The 13,265-nt window shown below is 43.6% G+C and overlaps 2 protein-coding genes across 4 annotated transcripts; both read left to right on the top strand.

Annotated features, from left to right (window-relative positions):
• Window positions 1–1,444: 1,444 nt before the first annotated feature.
• Window positions 1,445–6,441, top strand: LOC122837833 (deleted in malignant brain tumors 1 protein-like). Of its 3 annotated transcripts, none has more exons than XM_044128171.1 (7): window positions 1,445–1,496; window positions 3,750–4,064; window positions 4,619–4,933; window positions 5,030–5,338; window positions 5,412–5,726; window positions 5,873–5,964; window positions 6,304–6,441. In XM_044128171.1, exons 1-7 carry the CDS (start codon window positions 1,460–1,462, stop codon window positions 6,403–6,405), a joined length of 1,485 nt encoding a protein of 494 aa, XP_043984106.1. In that variant the 5' UTR covers window positions 1,445–1,459; the 3' UTR covers window positions 6,406–6,441. The 3 variants fall into 3 exon arrangements, with proteins under 3 accessions (XP_043984106.1, XP_043984136.1, XP_043984223.1); XM_044128288.1 differs by lacking the exon at window positions 1,445–1,496 and adding an exon at window positions 2,341–2,393 and having other exon boundaries at window positions 4,606–4,933; XM_044128201.1 differs by lacking the exon at window positions 5,873–5,964.
• A 2,823-nt stretch (window positions 6,442–9,264) lies between these two features.
• On the top strand, window positions 9,265–13,179 carry LOC122838647 (L-selectin-like). The gene is made up of 2 exons (XM_044129473.1): window positions 9,265–10,140; window positions 11,142–13,179. The coding sequence occupies exons 1-2, from the start codon at window positions 10,023–10,025 to the stop codon at window positions 11,561–11,563; spliced, it is 540 nt and encodes a 179-aa protein (XP_043985408.1). The 5' UTR covers window positions 9,265–10,022; the 3' UTR covers window positions 11,564–13,179.
• Window positions 13,180–13,265: the final 86 nt, after the last annotated feature.

Below are 13,265 nucleotides of genomic sequence, written 5' to 3' on the forward strand. Positions count from 1 at the left end.
CTTCCTCTGAATAAACCTTAATGGAAAATACTTTAAATATCAGTCGTGCACATTTTTCATGTTCAGAGATTAAAAACAAGCTTCATGAGAATCACTGACATTAATCAGAACAAACATCCAGTTTGTTTTAGTTTATACCAAAGTGTTTCCAATCCCTCCAGCTTTCTGACGGGTTATTTTAGGTTTCCTGTTTTGTTTTTCAAACCTGGAGTTAGAACAGAAAATTTATTTTTAATGTTTTATTTGCAGCGTCGCTGCAGAGGATTCATCAGTAAAATAATGGCATCAAAACAGCGACGAACACGTTCACCTGATCATAGAAACGCTTCGTGATTACTTATTATTTTAAAATATGGAACTGAAATAGTTAAGAAATGTTATTTACAGTTTTATTGGATAAAACCACAAGGTTCAGAATAAAAAAACAGAAAACATCACAGAGATAAAAGAGAATAAAATTAAAATACAAATGAGTTAAAAACCAGCTGGAATCATAAAAACATTTGATCTGAAAAAAGACGAGCAGGCGGCAACTAATGCAACAGTGGATGGAAACCAAAGGAAAACAGTCTGAAGACGGAAAGACGAATAAAACCTGGTCAGCCTCAAGGAAGCACGAAAACACAAACTGTCCCTTTAAACCCAACAGACTCTCATATTAAAATGTTTTCACAGCTATAAAAGCTTAAAGGTAACTGGGATTTTCAAACCGAGTTTTAATTTGGTGCCAGAATTAAAGTTCATTTTAATTCTGGCATCAAACTCGTTCCGTAGCTTCTGGATCGTTTCTGTTTGGTTTCTTCATGTCCAACAGAAAAACAAACACAAACTAGTTTTCATCAGTTTGATGTTGATGAAACAGAAGACAAACAGAAAACCAGAAAAATGACATCTGGTGATGATGATGATATTGGATTCTTCATTTCTTCATCATCATTTTGAATCTGATGGTGGTGGGGGGGTTTGAGGCCCCAGTGATCCTGGTAGGGTCACCCAGCCAGGCGGGTCCAGGTGAGGGACCAGACAAAGTGCAGCCTGAAGACCCCGATGATCCCATGATGAATAAAAACTCAACAAGTTTGGACACTGAAGTTTCTTTTTCCTGCGTCCAGAAACTGGACCCCAGTGGCTCAGTAGCAGCTTGATGGAACTTTTATTGGTTGTTTATCTTGGTAAACAATCACCACTACTTTGATTATTATGATTATTATTGAATCTGCATGTTTTTCAGCTTCATGTCAAGAAGAAAATGTTAAAAACTGGATTCTGCTGTTTGTTGTTCTCCTGCTGAAGTCAAATGAGAAATTTGGGATTTAAATAAGATTCAACATGTTTGTACTTTTAAAGCCAGGTGTCAAAATAAACTTTCTCCTGAAATGCAAATAAGTTTGTATAAAATTTGCATGTTGTTGGTAAAAGTGAAGAAGCTGAAATCCTGCAGTTAGACTGGAGAGGAGCGATGGAGACGATCCTGCTGGTCCTGCTGGCTGCAGCAGGTAGGAGTTCAAATCCTCAGGTCTGATGGGGGGCTGGTCGTCACGGCGACAGCAGGTAGGAGTTCAAATCCTCAGGTCTGATGGGGGGCTGGTCGTCACGGCGACAGCAGGTAGGAGTTCAAATCCTCAGGTCTGATGGGGGGCTGGTCGTCACGGCGACAGAGAGCAAACTGTTGGACAGGTGTTAATAAATAAGAGAAATGCATGTAGAGCAGCAGTTCAGGCTGTTTCTGAATGAATCCAAACATTTTTGATGTTTATTTATAAAAAAGTAAAGATGGAAAAAAAATCTTCCAAATGTATAAACAGGTTTATCTCTGTTAATTTAAACATCATTACAAAGTTTATTTTACTTTAAAAACTGAATAAATTATTTTCACAGCAGAGTTTCTCTGAGAGAAACAATAAGAAAGTGTCATGAATTGTGGTGTGAGGCGGTGAGACAGACGCTGTGGATCCAGGTGAGATGATGATGGTTGTTTAATGGTCAAAATAATCCAAAATAATCCAAAATAATCCAAAACACAAGGCAGCACCGCTGAGCTAAATCCAGGGCTCAACGCAGGCAGCACAAGGTACACGAATGGACTGAGAACAGAAAAACATCAGACCTGTCCACAGCTCAGACACTAAATCAGGGGTGGTCAGTCCTGGTTCTGGAGGTCCGGTGTCCTGCAGCTCTTAGAGTCTCTCTGATCCAACACACCTGAACCCAACAGCTGAATCTCTTCCTCAGTGCAGTCGGGTTCTGCAGAGTCAACGACCTCATTATTGGACTCAGGTGTGTTGAAGTAGAGAAACATCTAAAGGTTGCAGGAGACCGGACCTCCAGGACCTCCAGGACCTCCAGGACCTCCAGGACCAGGATTGGCCCCCCCTGCACTAAATACACAGCAGGTAATCAGGGAACGAGACACAGCTGGGAACTAATCCAGGAGAGACAGGAGAACACGGAACATGACAGAAAGATTTTAATATAGAAATATTCTATGATCACTTTGTCGCACTGGATCAATAATGGAAGTCGGTGAAACCTTCCACAAAGAAGCCAAGAACATTCATTAAAAGTTGAGTGGAAGGAAAAAGTGTGGATTAAACAAATCTGCAGATAAAATGATCAAATAAAATCCATTCATAAGTTTGAGTCAAAATGTTTGGACCTCAGCTGCACTCAGAACTTCATACACAAATGGGTCCATCAGAACCGCCTGGCCCGGGCTGAGCAGAATCAGAACCAGAAGGTCTGAGAGTCTGGAGGAAGAGAGCAGAGGAACCAGAACCAGGAGTCACCTGCCTGTTCGGGTCCACTGGGTCTTCTGGAGTCTGCTCAGTTCAGCAGGAATCAAATCCTGTTTATTGATCTCATCAAATATTATAAATTTTAAATTTTGTCCACATCCTTAATATTTGGGCCAATATTCAAATTTTTGCTGATCCTGATTCAGAGTCTCAGAAGCAGTTTGCCTGAAATTTGCATCCTTGATGATTCTGCCTGAGCTTCTTTAAAATGACTTTGTTAGATGAATGTCACACTCTTAAGCCTCCCTGGCAAGATCTATTCGGGGGTTCTGGAGAGGAGGGTCCGTCAGATTGTTGAACCTCGGATTCAGGAAGAGCAGTGTGGTTCTGGTTCTGGTCGTGGAACACTGGACCAGCTCTACACCCTCAGCAGGTCCTGGAGGGTTCTGGGAGTTCGCCCAACCAGTCTACATGTGTTTTGTGGACTTGGAGAAGGCGTTCGACCGTGTCCCTCAGGGAGCCCTGTGGGGGATTCTCCAGGAGTATGTGGTACCGGGCTCCTTGATACGGGCTGTCAGGTCCCTGTAGGACCGGTGTCAGAGTCTGGTCCACATTGCCGGCAGTAAGTTGGGCTCATTTCCGGTGAGAGTTGGACTCTGCCAGGGCTGCCCTTTGTCACCGATTCTGTTCAATACTTTTATGGACAGAATCTCTGGACCAGCCAAGGTGTTGAGGGGATCCGTTTTGGTGGCCTTAGGATCAAATCTCTGCTTTTTGCGGATGATGTGGTTCTTTTGGCTTCATCAGGTCGTGATCTGCAGCTCTTGCTGGAGCGGTTCGCAGCCGAGTGTGAAGCGGCTGGGATGGCGATCAGTGCCTCCAAATCAGAGGGTCCCTTCTGGAGCTGCTACCCCCGTGACCCCACCCCAGATAAAGTGGAAGAAAATGGATGGATGGATGTTTTCGTCCAACCAGCAGACTTTATATCTCCAGTTTCTCCTCTGTGTCTTTCAGTCGTTGACTCCCAGACCAGGTTAGTCGGACCGTCTCGGTGTTCTGGGAGGGTCGAGGTCTACCATGATGAAGTTTGGGGGACGGTGTGTGATGACGGCTGGGACCTCAGCGACGCCGCGGTTGTCTGCAAGCAGCTGGGATGCGGCCCCCCACAGAGGGCCCCCACGGTCGCCTACTTTGGTGAAGGAACCGACCCGATCTGGCTGGACGACGTGGCCTGCAAAGGAACCGAGAGCAGCTTGGCTGATTGTCTCCACGGAGGATTTGGAAGGCATAACTGTGGACATGGAGAAGACGCTGGTGTCATCTGTGAAGGTAAGACGACATGAATGACTGCAGATAAAAACTTCTGTGATTCATCTCAGCATCAAACCCAGCAGGTCAGTTTGATTCATGAGATCAGGAGAGATTTACAAGCTGCACAGTTCGCTCAGCCTGTTTCTTTGTTTTTCCTGCAGTGAATTCAGGCTGACAAAAAAAGACAAAACATATCTCCTGACTTTAGTTTGGTTTATGCCTGACGCTCTGAATCTGGCAAAAACTTTTCCTGCTTTTATTTTCTGAGTGCTCCTTGCAACTGCAGCTGAAAGACACTAAGGGGCAGCAAAGAGCGCCTCTTTTAACACAACATGTTAAAAGAAGTAAGAAATAAACACAGTTAGTAGCAACATGGCGGCAGCTGACAGTGTGTTGTCATCACTGTTTTTATGGACCGAATCTTTGAGATCTTTCAAGCCGCCACCAGGGGGCGCGCTTGCTTGTCCGCCATGTTTTTCCTTCACATTTTAGATGCAAAATTTCAGAGTGTGGTTTAGCTCTGCTGCAGTTTGGAATGCTGACAGTTTATAAAAACCAGTTTCATTGGTCAGGACCAGGAGAAACCCAGTTCAGACTGGCTGGTCCAACCCGGTGTTCAGGGAGGGTGGAGGTTTACCATGGACACGCCTGGGGGACGGTGTGTGATGACGGCTGGGACCTGAGCGACGCCGCGGTGGTCTGCAGGCAGCTGGGCTGCGGCGCGGCGCTCAGCGCTCCGACCTCGGCCTACTTTGGCCAGGGAACCGGGGAGATCTGGCTCAGTGACCTGGGCTGTTCAGGAACGGAAGTCAGCCTCTCTGAATGCTCCTACACGGGGTTCGGCATTCGGAACTGTGATCACAGTGAAGACGCTGGCGCCACCTGTGGTAGGAAACGCCACATTACAGCCAAACAGATTTAGACTCACTTCTGTTCATTGATTTCAGTTCAGATGTAAAGTGAATGTTTGGTGTGTCGTTCAGCTGGAGCCCAGATCCGGTTGGCCGGTCCAACCCGGTGCTCCGGGCGGGTCGAGGTTCTGTTCAACGGCACCTGGGGGACGGTGTGTGATGACAGCTGGGACCTGAGCGACGCCGCGGTGGTCTGCAGGCAGCTGGGCTGCGGGCCGCCTCAGGCCGCCCTCAGCGCCGCAAGCTTTGGGGAAGGAACCGGCCCGGTCTGGTTCGCTAACATGAGCTGCTCCGGAACCGAAGCGGACCTGACTGAGTGCGGCCACAGCGGGTTTGGGGCGAACCGCTGCGGACACGCTGAGGACGCCGCGGTGGTCTGCGGTAAGCCGGTCTCCACCAGGCCGGTCAGTCCCGGTGTGGAAGCGGCTGTTCAGGGAAACGTTTCGTCCAACAGGCGCCCCGGTCAGACTGGCGGGTCCAACCCGATGTTCTGGACGGGTGGAGGTCTACCACAGCCACAGCCAGGCCTGGGGGACGGTGTGCGATGACGGCTGGGACCTGAGCGACGCCGCGGTGGTCTGCAGGGAGCTGGGCTGTGACCGGGCCTATGAAGCTCCAGGTGGGGCCCAGTTCGGACCCGGAACTGGAAGCATCATGCTGGACGACCTGGTCTGCTCCGGTACCGAGAGGAGCCTGACGGACTGCGGCCACAGCGGGTTTGGGCTGCAGAACTGTGACCATGATGAGGACGCCGGAGCGCTCTGTGAAGGTACCGGCCGCCTGCAGCGGGTCAACCTCTGGCTTACAGGATCCGAGCTTTCCAGAACCAACCTGGCATCGAGGTCCAAGTCATCCGGGTCCAGGCTCTGAGGCTCTGAGTTCATTAATGGTTGTCGGTTTTGTTCAAATCTTTAGGAATCCTTAGGAAGGTGGTGAGACTGAAGGTTCTGCAGGATTCCTCTCTGGACCTGAACTACCCGGCGGTGCTGGACGGGTTTCTGAACCAGGTGAAGCCTGAGGACACGAACCGTCTTTAGTTATTAACAGATCTCAGCTCCAGAACATCATGTCAGAGTTTGTTTCATGTTTCCTTCAGAACTGATGCAGATTTGATGAGAAATGATGAAAGTAACGATTCTGATGTTTCAGCTTTAACTTCTTCTTCTCTTGTTCCATCTTTAGGATCTTTGCTCTTTTTGTCTCGGTTCTGTTTCATCTTCCTTTTCTAACTCTTCGGTTCTCTGCTGCTCCCAGGCTGACAGGAAAACTTGCAGACATTTATTTTCCTGAACACTGATGGGTCCGTTGATGAACAAACTAAACTTTAGTTTCTTTTATTGTTTCAGCTGAAACAGAAGCTGCAGGATCAGGAGCTGAACGGAAACATCAAACTGAGCTGGATGACTTCACACGGAAAAATCTTCAACAAGGACAAAGGACAAAACTGAAGAGCAGAATAAATAAAGTCTTTGTTTCCTGAGTGATTTGTGTTTAGGATCATCAGACGTTGTAGCTTAGAGGTGGGAATTAAAGTTCCTCCCAACCTGAACTTCACATGAAAACAGTAAATTAATAAAACATGAAATGATCAAATATTGAATGTTTTAAGAGTGAAGCTCTGAAATGTAATAATTAAGATCCAACTGAAAGCTGTAAACCAATGAAAGAGTCCCACACAACATGGCGCTGTGACGTCGCCCCCTGGTGGCTCTGAGCGGGAACAGCAGGTTGACTTCTTCCTCTCCATCTTCCTCATCCTGGTCAAACTGCAACACAAACATCAAACTGGCATTTATATTACAATAAAAAGTCATTATTTACCATTTAAGTGATACTGAGAATGCCACAAAGAACAGGCGAAGAGGAGTTCCAGGAGAAAATCAGTCTGTTTGGGTTTGAATATATTTTAATAAAGTACTGATGACATCTTTCTTTCTCCTGGTTCTGATCCATCTGACCACCAAGCAGGCTCTTAATTCTCTGATCATCATGAATTCATAAACATAACAGACATTTGATCAGTTATTTCCTGTTACATGATGCAGACCTGAGGAAGCTGGTTCACAATCATTAGCAGAAATTCATCATGAAGGTTATTAATGAAATGTAAACATTTGCATTTATTAAACATAAAATCAATGTTTCAAAATGCTTTTATTGGGATGAATTTAATGTGTTTAAATGAAAGATTCATTTTTTTAAAAGTACAGTTTCATGTAAAATCAGCTGTTTTGATCTTTACCTCATATTTTAATATTTAATAAAAATCAAACCTGCAGTGCTGCTTTGATCCCTTCATGGTTCAGAAATCCTTTCATCTCCATGGCAACCGCAGCTCCTCCCTCATTCAGCTCCTTCAGACTAGCCAGCAAAAATTAGCAAACAGCTGCTGAGCTCATTAGGAGCTGCTGCTCAGAGCAGCGCTGGTAGGAACATTAAAGGGTTAATAGAGGAGCCATGTTGGATGACTTCCTGGAGGCGGAGCTTCAGGAAGAGCAGCAGCTTCTTAAAGAGACAGAGGCCCAATTTCAAGGCGTTGATTCAGGAAGTTTCTTGTCAAGTCAGTCCTAATATTTATAACATTTTATAGCCACAGAAGGTAAAATAGTTGCTGAATTAATCTGTGAAATGTGATCATGTGAGTCCGTCTCCTCCAGATCCTCCATCCCGTCCTCAGAGTCCGGATCTCATTTTCATACGACTGAATCGTCGGCGACTCGGCTTCCTTCTCAAGTTTGAATATAATTTGTTTAACTTGTAAACTAAAGAGGATTGTGGTGATTTTTAATCTCCAGCAGGAATAACACTTTGTGTGAGGCTTTGGTTCCCTCTGACTGTAATGAAACCCAGTAAGAGTTTTAATTTCCACAAATTGCCAAAAGCTTTTATATGACTTGTTATGATTTTGTGATTGAACTTTGTGTGTTTAGAACCAAAACACAAAGAAACAACATTTATCCTGTTGTTCTGCTTCACATGTCCAGGATGATTTGAGCTGAAAACAGAGAAGAAAATCCTAAATGCAGATTCATGTTTAATTATTCAGATTCAAGTTTAATTATTCAGATTCAAGTTTAATTATTCAGATTCATGTTTAATTATTCAGATTCATGTTTAATTATTCAGATTCATGTTTAATTATTCAGATTCATGTTTAATTATTCAGATTCAAGTTTAATTATTCAGATTCATGTTTAATTATTCAGATTCAAGTTTAATTATTCAGATTCAAGTTTAATTATTCAGATTCAAGTTTAATTATTCAGATTCAAGTTTAATTATTCAGATTCATGTTTAATTATTCAGATTCAAGTTTAATTATTCAGATTCAAGTTTAATTATTCAGGTTCAAGTTTAATTATTCAGATTCAAGTTTAATTATTCAGATTCAAGTTTAATTATTCAGGTTCATGTTTAATTATTCAGATTCAAGTTTAATTATTCAGATTCATGTTTAATTATTCAGATTCATGTTTAATTATTCAGGTTCATGTTTAATTATTCAGATTCATGTTTAATTATTCAGATTCATGTTTAATTATTCAGATTCATGTTTAATTATTCAGGTTCATGAAGTTCTACTTTAAAACATCAGCCTGAGAAAATCACAGCTTCAAACTAAGATGTGAGTTTAAACCAGGATTAAAACTGAATCACAGGATTTGATGTTTCGCTGTTTTAACACTTTTATGTTTCTGCAGCAGAAATAAAAACCAGAACCTTCTGAAGAAACAACTCTGAAAAACATGGTTACTGAAAATACAGAAATGTATTAATTTTAATCATCAGTTAAGCCACAAATAGTATAAAATAAACATAAAGTTAAATTAATTAATTGTCAGTTTGTTTCTCTAAAAGATCATTTTGGGATTTTTATTTTCACAGAATTTAATATAAATTTTGGAGCTGGATAAAATCTGAGGTTAAAGTTCAAACTGTTTCTGCAGACATTGAACAAACTAAAAGTTTTTTCTGTGGAGTTTTAAACTCGTTTATTTTCCGGAGGAAGAGGAGAACCTTCATCGTGACCTTATCTGACCTTCTCCATGGAAATGCGGCTGATTTGAATAGTTTTGACTTGCCAATAATTCAGGATGTTGGAGCCGAGAGGCAGACAGTTTCTGATCAAAGCAGAGATCAGATGAGGAAGGATGGAGGCGCTGCTCCTCTTCATCACCGCTGCAGCAGGCAAGTTTCACTCAGAATTGATTTAAATTGATTTGTATTTTAATGAGTTCTTCTGTTGTTTTGGTTTGGAAACGTTTAGTAAGGTTTTGTTTCGCTGAAGCAGATTAAACTCTGCCTGCGTCTCTCAGGCGTCGTTTCTTCTTATGAATATTGTTTCGTTTACGAGCCGATGACCTGGACCGATCTCAGAGGTACTGCAGGAGGACCAACTCAGACCTGGCTACCATAGCAACCATGGAGGATGTGGACAAGCTGAACAAGATGGCGGTCATGAACAACATGGTCTACACTTCTTTCAGCTACGTATGAAATAAAACATCAGAGGCTTTCACTTCCTCTGGAGTCACAGCAGAAACAGGAAAACAGATCCTGGAGAAAATATGTTTCAGTCATGATGAGATACAGACAGGAGCCACAAACCAGGGAGCCAGAGCAGAACAAAAACCATCAAACCAGGAAAAGTCCAGCAGAGAAGAAACAGAAAATAACAGAGAAAAGAAAAGGAAACATTTACAAAAGTGAGAGGGACAGGAAATAAATCTATGTAATAATAACTAGAGCCAATTCAACGAGAGCAACAAAGACTAAGAAAGAAACACAATAAGAACTGAACTGAAGTAAAACTAGACTGGTCTAGTCAAAGAACACAGAAAATCAAAGTAGAATGAAACGATCAAAACACCAAAAACATTTCAACATGATCACCAAGAGAGAAAGAAAGAAATGAAAACAGATGATTCTCAGGAGTTTTGATTTTTATTCATAAAATCACAAAGAAAACAAAGAACCGGTTCTCTCTGCGTGAATCAGAACGTTCCTGTGGTTTCAGAGAGCCTGGATCGGACTGTATGATGACGTAGACAGCTGGCGCTGGTCCATGTCGGACTCTGGGTTCTACAGAACCGGAGAGGATTCGTTCAGGAAGTGGCAGAGCACCGAGCGCTGCGGGATGGTGACCGCGGGGGGCCTGTGGCCCGTCTGCGCCAACATCACCGGTACCACACGACCCGTGACCCGCGACCCGCTTCATACTCAAATATGGACATTTCTGAGCTACAAAGATCAAAAACTCCTAGAAAAAACGTAGAAATGTTCAAACTTGATAGGATGAAGATTTATAAGAAAAGTATTAAAACATGTTGAGATTAATACTTTCTTCTCTGTTTTATTGGCTCTTATCTGTAGTGAGATGAAAGCTGGGCTCCATGTGGGCGGGGCTTCACCCCACAGCAACATTTACAAGTTTCATTAAAAACTGAGGAAAGATGGAAAAATTAACTTGAAAAGAAAAAAAATGCAAGCACAAACTAATACACTTTTAGAACATTTTATTTGGACATTTTCTGAGCTCAGGAGGCTGCACAGTGGCGCAGTGGGTAGAGCTGTTGCCTTGCAGCAAGAAGGTCCTGGGTTCGATTCCCGGCCCGGGGTCTTTCTGCATGGAGTTTGCATGTTCTCCCTGTGCATGGTGGGTTCTCTCCGGGTTCTCCAGCTTCCTCCCACAGTCCAAAAACATGACTGTCAGGTTAAATGATCTCTCTAAATTCTCCCCAGGTGTGAGTGTGTGTGTGAATGGTTGTGTGTCTCTGTGTTGCCCTGCGACAGACTGGCGACCTGTCCAGGGTGACCCCGTGACCCCGTGACCCCGCCTCTCACCTGGAACACAGCTGGGGAGGAACCAGCAACCCTCCTGACCCCGTTAGGGTGAACAGGAAATGGATGGATGAATTTTCTGAACTCATAATGTTGAACATTTTCAACTTTAGAGTTTCAAAAGTAAAAAAAAAACAAAGGTTACTTTTAGAGTTTTCTGAGATTAATCTCAAGATTTCTGAGTTTTAAACTTTTGGAGCTCAGAAAATGTTCATGATTTTGCTAGAAACTGTTAATCTTCATTTGTTTTTGATGCAAATTTTCCTGTCATCCAGTTCAGACGTTTGGAAAGTGTTTTCTCTCATGTTTACTGGCTGCTGTGTTCCTTGGTTCTGTGCTTCAGGGTCCAGTGTGAGTTTGGTTCTGGTCCGGTCTGGGATGAACTGGACGGAGGCCCAGAGCTTCTGCAGGAAGCAGCACTCGGACTTGGCCAGCATCAGGAACGAGTCCGAAAACCAGCAGGTCCAGCAGCTGGTGCCGGCAGGAACCAAAGTCTGGGCCGGACTGTACCGAGACGGCTGGAAGTGGTCGGCCGGGAGCCGCTCATCCTTCAGCTACCGGAGGAGAACCGAGCCCAACAACAAGGAGAAGAAGTGTGTGTTGGCCACGTTTGACGCTCTGGGGAAGTGGGAGGACTGGCGGTGTGACGTAAAGAAAACCTTCATCTGCTCCTCCAGTGAGTCTTCCTCAGCCTCTCTGTCGCTCTCCGAGGGCGGCGCTGCGTTAGGAGGAGGAGAGGCAACGCAACAAGATTTGGTGGAATAAGTTTTATTGGTGCTGCAGGTCATCAATACACCGACACTCATTTCTCTGCACAGCAGCTGGATTTATGTTTTGGCCACTTCCACCCACCAGGTGACAGACAACAATAAATTATTTACAAACCCAACACAAAATAAATGGTACAAATAAATATTTACATGCTTGCAAATTAGAAACAACTAGTCCTAAAGTCAATCAAGAAATTAAATCAAACTTAATAAAACTTCAGAGCTTCATCCTGCTAAGGAGACACAGCAGGAAGGTGAAACCCAGTTAACACAACACACAAACTGAAATAAAGAAATGAAACAAAAAGTATCTGTTCTATAAATAAATATCAATTAATAATGATGGAGCCCCTGGTCTTCATCACACTCTTCCTCCTGGTCCCTCTGCCTGTCGCTCATGAACCGTTTTGCTGTCACAGCTGCTGTTTTTCAGAAAGTCGTGTCTGTGAAGCTGGAGAAAACCTCCGGCCTGGATCTGAACTCTGCAGCAGTGATGGAAGAGCTGCTGACTCAGGTACATGGAGGTTAAGTCTCATAAACGGTCAGGACATTCTGACAGCTTCAACATTCAGTTACGTTCTGCAGCTTTAAACATGTTTGTTTTCATGACTCTGATTTTGCAGCTTCATGCTGAATAGAAACGCAGCGGATGGATCCAGTCACAGGTTTTCCTCCTGCAGAGAGAACCTGAATATTAATCTGCATAAATGTGATCATTCTTCCTCTTCCAGCTGCTGCTGAAGCTGAAACAGGAAGGACTGGATGCAGACGTGCAGCTGAGCTGGAGGAAACAGTCGGACGGAAACGTTTTCCACAAACTGAAGGAGAAAAACCCGACGTCCGTCTGAGAGGATCTGCTGCTTTCAGGTTCATAAGTCTGATTGTAAAATGTTCCGGCCTTCAGCAGTTCTATTTATTATGTTCCTTTAGAGTGAATGAAACGTTCATTCAGGCATTAAAACAGATGTATTTAGTTCCAGATGTTGGTTTTTGTATTTATGATTAATTTTACTCCTAATGTTTGAAAAGCAATAAAAACAATAAAGTTCAAAACGTGTCTGTCAGTGAGAGAAACGATGAAGATTCAAAGATCGAAGAAACACAAGAATCCAAAATCCAGGCAGCACAGAATGAGTGGAATAGCAACAGGTGGGGGAGGGGCACTTTGACTGTGAGTAACAGTTAAAATGGTTCAGGTTAAACTGCTAAAATGCACCATGAGAGCAGGGAATTATGGGTAATCCTCAGAGCCATGAGGGTCACTGACAGCTGACCCTCTGCTTGGGAAAAAGAAACATTATTTATACATTTTATAAAATGGTTTTTGTTTTTGTATATTATTGAAATATGTTTAATCTGGATCACACTCTTCTGCTTTAACGTCGTTTTGATTGGAAATGTTCAGTTCTGGAGACAAAATGGTGGGATTTCCCAGCAGTAACGTCCACAGACTCAAGTTAAAACCATTAAAACAACTGGTGCCAGTTTCAGCCACCAGAACCACAGAGGTCACACTTGTTCTCTGACACGACGGCGCCTGTCGGTCAGTTCAGTGGCTGACCGAAGCCATTTGTCCCAAAGTAAACAGTAAACATCCTGACCTGGAGGACGAGGCTTTAGGGTCGACCACGCTGCGGTCCGGCTGACTGATGATTGTTTATTAAATGGTCGGAGAGATTTGGTGGAAAATGATCAGA

This window comes from Gambusia affinis, linkage group LG01, assembly GCF_019740435.1.
Source record: "Gambusia affinis linkage group LG01, SWU_Gaff_1.0, whole genome shotgun sequence".
Lineage (NCBI taxonomy): Eukaryota > Metazoa > Chordata > Actinopteri > Cyprinodontiformes > Poeciliidae > Gambusia > Gambusia affinis.

What these genes read in the sequence shown, in the direction of transcription:
- LOC122837833 (XM_044128171.1), top strand. Translation starts at nt 1,460, where the DNA reads ATGGAGACGATCCTGCTGGTCCTGCTGGCTGCAGCAG. An exon ending in AGACGCTGGCGCCACCTGTG is followed by an intron (nt 4,934 to 5,029) that starts GTAGGAAACGCC and finishes TGTGTCGTTCAG; the next exon opens with CTGGAGCCCAGATCCGGTTG. An exon ending in TGGACGGGTTTCTGAACCAG is followed by an intron (nt 5,965 to 6,303) that starts GTGAAGCCTGAG and finishes TTATTGTTTCAG; the next exon opens with CTGAAACAGAAGCTGCAGGA.
- LOC122838647 (XM_044129473.1), top strand. Translation starts at nt 10,023, where the DNA reads ATGTCGGACTCTGGGTTCTACAGAACCGGAGAGGATTCGTTCAGGAAG. An exon ending in CGTCTGCGCCAACATCACCG is followed by an intron (nt 10,141 to 11,141) that starts GTACCACACGAC and finishes TCTGTGCTTCAG; the next exon opens with GGTCCAGTGTGAGTTTGGTT.